At 43.4% G+C, this 11,472-nt stretch overlaps 1 protein-coding gene and 1 long non-coding RNA gene across 2 annotated transcripts; both read left to right on the top strand.

The window, feature by feature from the left end:
• The first annotated feature begins 2,082 nt into the window (after positions 1 to 2,082).
• LOC136529202 (uncharacterized) lies at positions 2,083 to 11,174 on the top strand. Its single transcript, XR_010777228.1, has 3 exons — positions 2,083 to 2,440; positions 10,472 to 10,615; positions 10,933 to 11,174. It is a non-coding gene; the product is annotated as an uncharacterized lncRNA (long non-coding RNA).
• LOC136529201 (uncharacterized) lies at positions 3,216 to 3,730 on the top strand. The gene has a single exon (XM_066522293.1). It carries the CDS (start codon positions 3,219 to 3,221, stop codon positions 3,573 to 3,575), a length of 357 nt encoding a protein of 118 aa, XP_066378390.1. The 5' UTR covers positions 3,216 to 3,218; the 3' UTR covers positions 3,576 to 3,730.
• Positions 11,175 to 11,472: the final 298 nt, after the last annotated feature.

The raw sequence follows: 11,472 nt of genomic DNA, 5'->3' as shown, positions 1-11,472 counted from the left end.
TCAAAGTCACTTGTGATTGAGTGGATGATATTTTCCTTGTGTATCGACTTTTCTAGATATTGTAATGAATATTTGTGCCCCTAAACAATTCAAATGAGAAAAGGTGCCTAATGGAAAGTTTTAGTCGTCAATATCTACAACTTTGTTTCTTGCTAACCACTACTGCAATGATACCTCAACACCATCTTAGCCTAGACAATGACCCCGTAACCATGCCGACTATCAGTACCGCCTTGGCTACTCACCCTCACCATTTGACACACTGATTATCCATGCTCCTATAATCTGGAACCTCTATATCTAAACCCTAAATTACTACCAAGGAAGGTTCAATAGGACAAAAAAACACACTAACATGATTCTCTTGAGCTACCCAATATAGCGTACATGTGAAAAAAAAATCAAAAGTTAATAAATTATTTGCTTTATTGGACATGCCACTTGTTGTCCTAGTGTTGAAATATCTCAGGGTGGGAAACTAGGGGTTTACTCAACAGTTTCAGGTGAGGCCTCTACCTTTGGGGTTGCCTCCTCATTGCTTCATGGTTGTTCGTCTCAGTGTATGTGGGTTGTGTGTGTCACGGAACTTTGTTTAGGTGTGTTGGTGCTACTTCTATGCTGGACCTAGGACACATGATGGCTTGTTGGCCCAAGGTTTACCGTAGGAACTCAGAGTTGCTCTCTTGGTCCCTATAGGGACGTAAGCTCGGCGGTGACGATGCATTATATGCTCCCTCGTGCAGATTGTTAATATATATATATATATATATATATATATATTATATATATATAGGGAGAGGCTATTCAGTAGCCGGCTACAAAATAAGTTATTCTGTAGCCACCTCCATTTACTATAATTTTATATACTAATTTACCATAATATAAATACATATTTACGATAGTTGGGTTACTATAACACATGGGGATATTTATCATAATGTTATATTAAACCACTTAGTAAGGAGTTACTATAATCTCGTAAATAACATAGTAATTATCGTAACTCAAAGTGGCTACAGAATAAGTTATTCTGTAGCCAGCTACAGTAATAGTAGTTCTATATATATATATATTATGGGAGAGGCTATTCAATAGCCGGCTACAAAATAAGTTATTCTGTAGCCACCTCCATTTACTATAATTTTATATACTAATTTACCATAATATCAATACATATTTACGATAGTTGGGTTACTATAACACATGGGGATATTTACCATAACATTATATTAAACCACTTAGTAAGGAGTTATTATAATCTCATAAATTAACATAGTAATTATCATAACTCAAAGTGGCTACAGAATAAGTTATTCTGTAGCCAGCTACAGGATAGTAGTTCTATCTATATATATATATATATAATATATAATATAGATATATATATATTCGTGGGTTAGTCGTGCATATTTAGTTTTTTTAATTGTTTTTTCTTCCATTAACCATCGGTTGTACGGTTTTCAAGCAAGTTTCCCTCATAAACCTTTGTCACTATATGTTGGTGGGTTAGTCATCCATGATTAATTTTTTTAATTAGTTTTCCTTTATTTAATTAACCTAGAGTTGTATGATTTTCAAGCCAGTTTTCCTCCCAAATCTGGTTTTTCTATAGCAAAATGCAGGAACTCCCTGTTTAAAAAAAAGAATTGCATTAAACATCGACACATGTTATGCGCCTAAAATATATACTTACTCTTTTCAGAAATAGTTAGTAGTGCTTTAACTAAAATCAAACTAAAACTTTAAAACTTTGTCGGTAATACTTTTCAAAATATTTATTTAAAAAAATACAAAAAATCATCAGTGTAAAATATTTATAAAATGTAAAAATAATTGCAAAACGGTTCTTATGAACTCATTGCATGTTTCAAAGCATGGAACAATCAGTTCTACACACTTTTAGTGTCCCAGATAGAATAGACAAATATAGCGAAATACAAAGAGCACGTGTGAGGAAATCAAAAGATAAGTAAATTGTTTGCTTTATTGGAACGCCACATGCGTGCCGTGGAAACAAAGAAGGCGTAGCGGAAGTAGCTAGCGGGTGTACAAATTACAAAATGGTCTTGCTGGAGTCACTACGCTCATAGCACCTGCCAAAATTGGTGTAAGCGTCAGAGGACTGAGACGCAAGATGAATTGCATCCGTGTGCGTTCACTGAAGTCTGTCAACAAAGCTAAAATGGGTAAAACTGAGGAGGGTGAGTGGATTACAGCACAAGGATAGAAGTAGCAGAGAAGAGACAGAGACCTGGTGAGGAGGTTGAAGAAAAAGAAAGCAGAGTGGCCGGTCGGTCACAGCAGGAACCTCCCTAATTGGGAGACGGAGAACGGAGACAGCAGATCGCTGTCTTGCTACGCCGGCGCTCGGAGAGACGGACTTTGGTCGTCTTTCGCGGCGACCATCCCATCGCCGTCGGTGAGCAGCGGCAAGGCGAGGGTAAGTACGTCTGCTACCATGTTTTTTCCTTGGTCTCTACTCTGTTCATCAGTAGCTTGAATTTTTCTAACCCCGCATAGCCAGATCTTCATCTCTGCTCCCCTAGTTTCCCGCTTATTTCCTTCGTTTCATCTCTGCTTGTTCCCCTTCTCCTTGTGGCCTCGATTCGATTATTCAAAGCTTAAAGGGCATCCACCATTGTCCACTGGTACCCTTTTGGATTCCTGAAAGCTGCTTCCTATGCTGCCTCTTTTCATGGAAAAAAATTGTAAAAATGATACTCAAAAGATTGACTCCTCGATTACGATGACACTCGTGTAGACGAGAAGTGGGTCCATCTATGTCTATGAATGTTGTGGCACCATCCTCTCCCAATCGAATCAAATCTCCAATTTTATTTTTTAACAAGATAAGATAGGATTTCCTAAAAAAAAAGATAAGCTAGGAAGCTTCTCCAGCATACTCCGATCCGCAGGTCGTTCGATGCGCTTTTTCCACATCTTTACAGTGGCATCTGATGCTGCGATTTCAGTAATTCACCGTCACGAGGGACGTGGCCCTCCTGCACGACAGGTAGTAGTTTTTGTCTGTATGTTTCTTCTAGGAACATCCTACAGACTCCGAGAAGCCTTTTCCGGATTTATATAGCTGATTCCAGAATCTTCGGCGTGTTTCCAGAAAACACAAGAACGGCAAGGAACTATATATAGCGATGGCGATGCATGCGTTGGGAACAATTCGACGATGCAAACGCGAGCCGCGTGCCAGAAAGTGATACATGGACTTCCACCGCCACAGCTTACTGACCACGCTGGGCTTCGCCGCGCTGACGGGCAACTCGGCGCTCGCCATCTACAGGTCGCGCGACGACCCCCGCGCCGTCGCGTTCGTGGCCGGCGCCTACGGAGGCATCGCGCTGCTCTTCCACTTCCTGCGCAGGTTCGAGCGCGGGGAAGGGGAAGGGGACGGGGGCAGGACCAAGGCGGCGGTCTGGGTGCTCACCACGCTGCTCACGGCTATGTTCGCCGCCAGGGTCGCTCCGCTGATGCCGCCGGCCATCGGCGCCTTGGTGTACCTGACGGCGGCCGGAACCGCCGGGGCCGGATTCTGGGCCTTGTTTCTCCATCGCCATTGACACACGGGCGGGTTTCCTCGTGTCCTCAGTCACTCTTCAGCAGAATAATGATGATGGCACTGTTTCCCCATCGATCATCGAGGGAGGGTCGCGTAGATTTCCGGAATACTCGTGTAGTTTCTCCCCACGAAAGTTTACTCACTGTCTAATCAATGTTTGCACATATGTATTAAATATAGATTAATAAATAACTAATTTTATGAGACGAATCTTCTAAACCTAATTAGTCCATGATTTGACAATATTGTGCGACTTTAATAAATTCAATCCCGCGGCATTACTAATGTATTCTGTAATTTATTTTTTTATTAATATCCAACACTACATACAACACCTCTGTGTGTGACCTTAAACTTGCGCTTGAATTTAAGCGAAGCCGTAGCGATGCGCTTTGTTCCCGTACGAATGAATTTATTATATCGGTGGAATTAAGCTACAGATAAAGCGGGATGTTCCTACCTTTTGGGGGGGGGGGGGGTGCGCAGATGTTCCTTTGCACATCGAATTCACTAAATACGATTCCTGCACTAAAAGCGGGCTAATGGATCGGGCCACGCCACTCGATAGCTTAGTAACTGTCGGATCGGGCGTGCTCGCGATGTGGACGTTAGATTTTGGATCGGATGGGGTCTCCACCCGTTTCATCGCGGCCCGAAAACTCACGAATCTTCCGGCACAGCTCGCCGGCGGAGCGGGCACGGATGGCGCGGGAGAGAGGGGTAAGAGGCGGGCAGAGTCCAAGCAGGAGGCGGGAGCACCGGAGAAGGGCGAGGGTCGGCCGCAGTGACCTCCCGTAGCGACGGAACAGGACCGCAGACGGGTTGTGGCGGATTCGCGTGCACCCCGGCCTTGCCGCATCTCGCACCGGGGAGCCGGCCGTGGCCGTGCCGGTGGCTGAGGGCGCCTCGCCCTACCATGGCTGGAGGCTAGGGCCACCGCGCTAGAGAGATGGTCCGTCGTCCGCCCCGCCATGGCCGGTGGCGTGCTGGCTTGGGCCACCGCGTCGCAGGGGCTAACGCTTGTATGCCAGATCGGCCGACGCGCACACAGACACCACGAGACAAGCGTCGGTGCCGACGTGGAGTTGCGATGGAGAGCCCAACGTCGACGGCGTCGCACCCCAATTCGTACGACTTCCTCGACCGCATACGCCGCCCCCGCCGCGGCCGACTCGCTCCATCAAAAGGTCAGTCACCACTCACCAGTAACTCGCCCCGTGCTCCGGCCTTGAATCAATCGGTCAATCTCCATGTGCAATGACAGCATATTTTTGTGCAACGGTTTGCTTGGGTGCCTTTTTCCCATCTCTAAGATGTGTACAAACACCTCTACCCCTCCTAGCGGCGATGGAAAAGTCAATTCGACGTTGGATTAATGGACCATTATCTACATTAATGGTCTGAACAACTACTTCCTCAACCCCGAATTTTGAAAGTCTCTTTAAACCAAATGATTGGATCAATTACCTACGGTACATTTAAGAATCATATATATATACATATCAGAAAATATATTTATACAAACCTATTTGACACATTAATTTATTGAAAACATATAGAGTTGCTTACTATGCTTGAATGATTAAACGGTACATCCGGCAACACGGGATCAAATCCCATTCACTTTACATAGCCGCTGAAACCTATATGACTTCCGGCGGGAGAGAGATGACGTCCAGCCATCTCTTCTCACTAAAGTCAATATATCAAAAATCATATCACTAGAGACAATATTTTTCATACACGAAATGCATATCACTAAAGTCAAATTTTTTTCATAAGTCTACAAATATCAAAATTCACATCACTAAACCCTATATATCAAAATTCAGATCACTGTAGTCAATATTTATCATATACTAAAATGCATAAACACTAAAGTTAATATATAAAAATTCATATATGTATGTCACTGAAGTTAATTTTTTTAAGTCTATATATATCAAAATTCATATCACTAAAGCCAATATATCAAAATGCATAACACGTCAATATATCAAAATTCATATATGTATATCGCTGAAGTTAATTTTTTTATAAGTCTATATAAACCAAAATTCACATCAACAAACCCTATGTATCAAAATTCAGCATCTTTCCAAGCCCGCTTTCACATAGCACGAAGGGATGATAAGGGGTTGGCAACGAGTATTACCACCTGGCGGCAGATGAAGGTCGAGGCCGAGGCCGGAGACGAAGAAGGCACCGACGGAGACAATGTCGAGGGCCGGAGACGAAGGCGTTGCCGGAGATGAGGGCGATGCTAGAGACGCGAAGGCGCTGGACAGAGACAAGGAGGGCGATGGAGCCACCACGCGCACCGGAGGAGGAGGATGAGGGCGCCGCGCACGTCGTAGCCGAGGATGAGGGCGAGGCCGGCCGGCCGCCGGAGGACGAGGACGAGGGCGCCGCCGCACGCCGGGGAGACGAGGACGAGGGCCCGTCGTGTGCGCAGGAGAAGAGGGCACGAGCCCCGCGCGCACCGGAGCCAAGGACGAGGACGTTGGCCGGCCGACGGACGATGAGGAAGTGGGCACCACCGTGCGCGCTGGAGCCGAGGACGAGGACCCGCCGCGTGAGCCGGAGAAGAGGACGAGGTCGGACGGGCGGCGCACGGCGGGGGTGGCGGCGCGGCGGAGTGCGTGGCGCGGATCCGGCGGCACTTGAAAGGAGAAAGAAGAAGAGAAGACACAAGTATATGTAGGGTCAGTACCTTTAGTCCCGGGTTGGGCCACCAACCGGGACTAAAAGACCTCTAGTTCCGGTTGGAGGCCCAACCCGGGACAGAAGGTTTTGACCTTTAGTATCGGGTTGGACCAAGTCCCCGGTTGATGGCCTAACCTAAGACTAAAGCCGAATTTTGGCGCGCGGCGAAACTGTTGCCTACCCAGCAATTTCGTTTCCCACCCATACAATAGTTTATAACATATCCTTTAACATAAATTGGCTAAAAATTAGAAATTGTGTAGTAAAAAAATATAGCTTAAAAAATTGCAATACAAATTTTCTTTCATATGCAATTTATAATGCTTTTGTCTCATGCTTTAAATGTTTAATAACATATGCTACAAATTATAATTACAATTTAAAAATTCAAATTTCAAATCTCAGAAATTCAAATATAGTTTTCTTTGACAAGATGATTTCAAATGAAAAAGTTGTCAACTATAAAGTTGTATAACTTTTCGAGATCTACAGCTTTTATTTTGGTCATTTCTCCATTTGAGGACATTTTAAAAATTCAAATTTCAAATTTTAAAAATTCAAACATAGTTTTCCTTGACAAAATTATTTTAAATCAAAAAGTTGTCAACTATAAAGTTGTGTAATTTTTCGAGATCTACAACTTTTATTTTGGTCATTTCTTCGTCCGACAAAGTGGTACCGCACATTGTTCACAAATTTACATCTCTCTCTTATAGTTTAAACAATGTAGACTACGACTTTATCGGATGAAGAAATGACCAAAACAATAATAAACATCTTAGAGAACCTTACAATACATACAAACATAATTATGATGTCCATACAAATAAACCTAATGAAACATAATTAACTTGCATACAAACATAATTAAAATATCCATACAACTAAACCTAATTAAAGTATATAATTGTTCGAATAAACCTGATTAAACGTAACAGTACGAATAAATCTCACTAACACATGGATCCTACAAACCAGCTGCAACCCTAGTCTATCTCCACTGTCAGTAGTGTATGTCTCGGATTGTGTAACCACGATCATTGTCTATGTAATGCAAGGCACACACTACAACACTCTCCATTGCCTCACAACGCCGAGGACATGGCATCCCATAGATGTAGCCTACTAATGGACTATCGATGACCTGGTTCTGCCTAAATCTCACGCAATACTAGATGTCAGTTGTCGTCCTCTGGCCTATCGCTTCCACGAAATCCCAGGAGTACGTTAGTCGCTTAAGAGCTTGCGTGAGAATGGGCTGCAAGCCACATGTAACATAGGTGAAATCATAGAGCAAAACCTACAAACGGACAAACAAAAAATATCAGGAAACACTCATATAATAATAAGAATAAATAAACATTACTCTCATATCATACACAACATACCACATCTATATAGTTGAATGTTGCATGTCTCTCGCTTACTCGCGGCACATCCAGACTGTGCTGACGTAAAGCTTCTATCTTCAAGGACGAGAAATCAGACATACGGTAACCAATTGTCTGCAAAGAAAGCAGCATGACATCGATCTGGGCGCCTATCTTGATCAGTGATCGTCGTACAGTCTGCACGATATCCTGGCGCACCTCATTATTGTACCTAATGAGGATGTCAAAGGCGACACTACACATCCATAACTCGCCTCCTTCATCATTCACGACCTCACTTGTCGTTGTCTCGAAGATATCCCACACCCCGAGCAGCCATAGTGCTACTTTCAGCAACTTGACCGGTTTTATAGTATGTGATATATGCAACAATCATATTTATGAATGAATGTATACATGCAAAAATTATATTAGCACGTAAAACTTAAAATATTCCATACTATTGATGGACCTAGGTAATGTAGAACAGCCCTATCTGGTGATGGCGCAAATGGAAGATCGCCAGGGTGAAAAACCTGGTTCCTGTGGCTGGGGAAGTCCGTCGCCATTCATCGTAACTAAAAAAAGTGAAAAACATCCCAATAAATATAGAACCCCCCATATATAAACAATAAATCATTAAGATATGTTTAACGATTATTAACTCTCATCAAGAAATAATGTTGCTAACAAAGATCTAGAAAACAATAAATGTTTAAGGTTGTGTAAAAATGATGTATAAATAAAAATAAAATCCAGCATTATTATTCCAAATCTAAAAAACCACAATATTTCTATGCTTATTACTAAAGCATGAAACGATCTACATTATTAGCAATGAAAGATTAGAAGAAGTTGCTAACCTTTAGAAGATTGAAGATGAAGAGCAAGAACTTGCTCTCCCAAGCAAGAGCACGGATGAACAATAAGCAAAGACCAAGATTTGATCGGTGTGTCTCAGGCTAGGGGAATAGTGGAAGCGGGTATATATAGGTGGGGACCTACCGGGACTAAAAGATCAACCTATAGTCCCGGTTGGAGCCAAAACCCGGGATAAAAGGCCAGCTGGACCTTTAGTCCCGGTTGGTGGTTCCAACCGGGATTGAAAGGCAACCTTTAGTTCCGGTTTGAACCACAGACCGGACTAAAGGTCTCTGCTGCAAAAGCCTGCTGCACTATCCGTTGGGTAGAGGATTCTAGTCCTGGTTGGTGGTTCCAACCAATTTTATAACTTCTTATTCCTTGTGGCCTAGTTCTCTGTAAATGAAAAAAAAGCATGTTTGTGTGCCACTTTGAACCTCTTCGGTTGGACGTCTGGTCAGAAAATATCCTTACCATTTACATCCATACTCACCGCTCAAGTACGTGCCAAGCTAACAAATTAGCACACATACCTACGTCAACAATAGAGTTTCTTTTTTAACTTTTGCAAGTTACTTACGTTTAGAGTATAGTCTTAGAAAAGTCAAAACAACTTATTCCCTTCCCTTCGTTCTAAATTATAGGATGTTTTAACTTTTCTAGATACGTTAATTTTACTATGCACTCAGATATACACCATGTTATATATTTTTTTAATAAGAGAACAAAGTATTCTAGAAAAACTAAAATGTCATATAATTTGGAACGAATGGCGTACAATTTAGAATGAAGAGAGCAATTTATTTAGTAAATGTTAAATGGACATGGAGATGTGTTTTTCAAAAACATGTACATGTGCTGACTATTGTGTTCATGAGACAACTTCCATCCGTTCCGTGGTCCCGGGGGCAGCACCGCGAGGCCCAGTTTGGCCAACGGACCGCGGAAAGTATTGCCCGAGCCCATGTTGATACTGCCCCCGCCAGCCGCCATGCTATCCAGGCAGGGCCCGTTCCAACTTGCAGAGCTAGAGAAAGAGCACAGATCAGCTAGCCCGTGTCTCGTCCCTGCGAAGCGTCCAGGCCCATCTTACGTGAGAATTGACATAGGCGCTTTCTTTGATAGAGGGCAAGAAGGACTTTTCTTCAGGAGCATGTGATTTGCCCTCTTATCAACAAATCTAAAATTATATTACAATCGCTGAATAACCAGGCTTATATCTATCAGTTACAATAGGCCCTGCTAGCATCACCACGCACCACAATCTAAAAAGACAAAATTTTACGTCCAGACCATTCTAATGTAGCCTAACTGTCCTATCAGTCACTAGCTTTTGGCCCAATTCCGGCCCAATGGCCTCGCATGACTCACGGGCCACGGCGCTCCGCTCCCCGTGGCTCCTCTCCTCTCCCGTTCTGTCTTCCTCTTCTTCTCGATTAAAAAAAAAAAAAGCGGCGAGTGGCGCCGGGAAGTGCGGAGCGGCGGTGCCATTTCTGTGGCGTGCGGCGGCCGACGTGGGTACGCCGCGCACGCGCACAGGGTGCCCGGCACGCGGGAGCGCCTCTGCCGGGGTCCTACGCCGCGCCCGAGGCCGCCACCGTCGCGCATGACTCCGCCGTATGCCTCCTCCACGGCCGTGCATCGCGTCGCGTCCGTTGCCGGCATGGACGCCGACGCGCAGATCATCAATGCGCGTGCGGCTCTCTCGCCTCTGCCCGCCCAGTCTGCCGCCTCTGCCCGCCCAGTCCGATGCGCCGCCAACGAATTTGTCTCACCGAGTCTGAATCGGAATCTGAATTTGATTGGAATTGGAATCGAATCGACGAAGGCTCCAGATCCTAACACAAAAATCCAAGATATGTTTGAGATGAACTCCAAGTTCGAAACAAATTTCTTTACACGAATTTCTGGTTGGAACTATAAAACTGAAAGGTGTCATTGGGATATCCTTGACGTGCAGAAGGATTTCCTGATCTCGCCGATAAGAAGTAGACACCTCGCCTTCGAAATCTGATCTCGTTGAGCAGAACAAACACACCGCACCTTCGAAATTCTGATCTTGCCGAGCTGAACAAGAACCAAATCTTCTGATCTGATGAACAAGGTTAGCTTTTTCAATGATTGTTCTTATGTACTGATGAGTAGAATTAGGTGGGATTTTTTAAGATTAGTTCATACAAATTTTACTTTATTGGATTGTTGTGAAAGGATCTTCATTAGTTGCCATATGCTCTTTGCTTGGTTGTTTTCTTTTTCTTGTAAGGTTTTGTAATCAAGCTTTGGATTTTTTTTTTCTTCTTGATGAAAGGTACTGTAATCAAATTTTTTTAGTATGATAGTCATTGTTTTTGTTACCTTACCTTACCTGAAACTCCCAAGGCTTATTTGTTTTGTGGAATAGAACTGATGAAGAAATTGCAGGATGCCAGAGAGGCAACTGAAGAGACCAAATCGTCGATGAATTTGGGTTGAAACACATGACCAAGATCAGACTATGCTAGCCAAGCTGAATCTCATAAACACTGTTTGTTGCTAAATTATTCTTATGACATTGTTGTTTCCTGCTAATTGTAGAGACTAAGGGACCAGATCAATGAAAATATAGGCCCGTTGCAATAGCTAATAGCCTGACACCGCACTGCAACAATTTCTTGTCAGGTGCAAGTCCCTTAATTAATGAATAAGATTCTTTTGGTGCGTAGTGACATATATTGTCAATATGTTTCTTTTGTTTTCCATTTACCCTTTGACTTACTTAATTAACTGTTAAGTGTCAATATTAGATGAGACACTTGAGTATCTGAATTCGTGCAATTGCAAGTTCAGGTTAGCAGCTGCTCCAACTTAAGATCATTTACTGGTACCAACTGAAAAATATGCTTCAGATCGTGTGGATGACTTCAGGATGGAGCCAATGATGTTTCCTGGATGTCACCAATTTATGCCACCAATGGCTCTAGG

Source organism: Miscanthus floridulus, chromosome 19 (assembly GCF_019320115.1).
Source record: "Miscanthus floridulus cultivar M001 chromosome 19, ASM1932011v1, whole genome shotgun sequence".
NCBI classification, from domain to species: domain Eukaryota; kingdom Viridiplantae; phylum Streptophyta; class Magnoliopsida; order Poales; family Poaceae; genus Miscanthus; species Miscanthus floridulus.
This window is presented reverse-complemented; position numbering and strand designations above follow the sequence as displayed.

Coding starts and splice junctions, on each gene's coding strand:
- LOC136529201 (XM_066522293.1), top strand. CDS start 3,219: ATGGACTTCCACCGCCACAGCTTACTGACCACGCTGGGCTTCGCCGCG.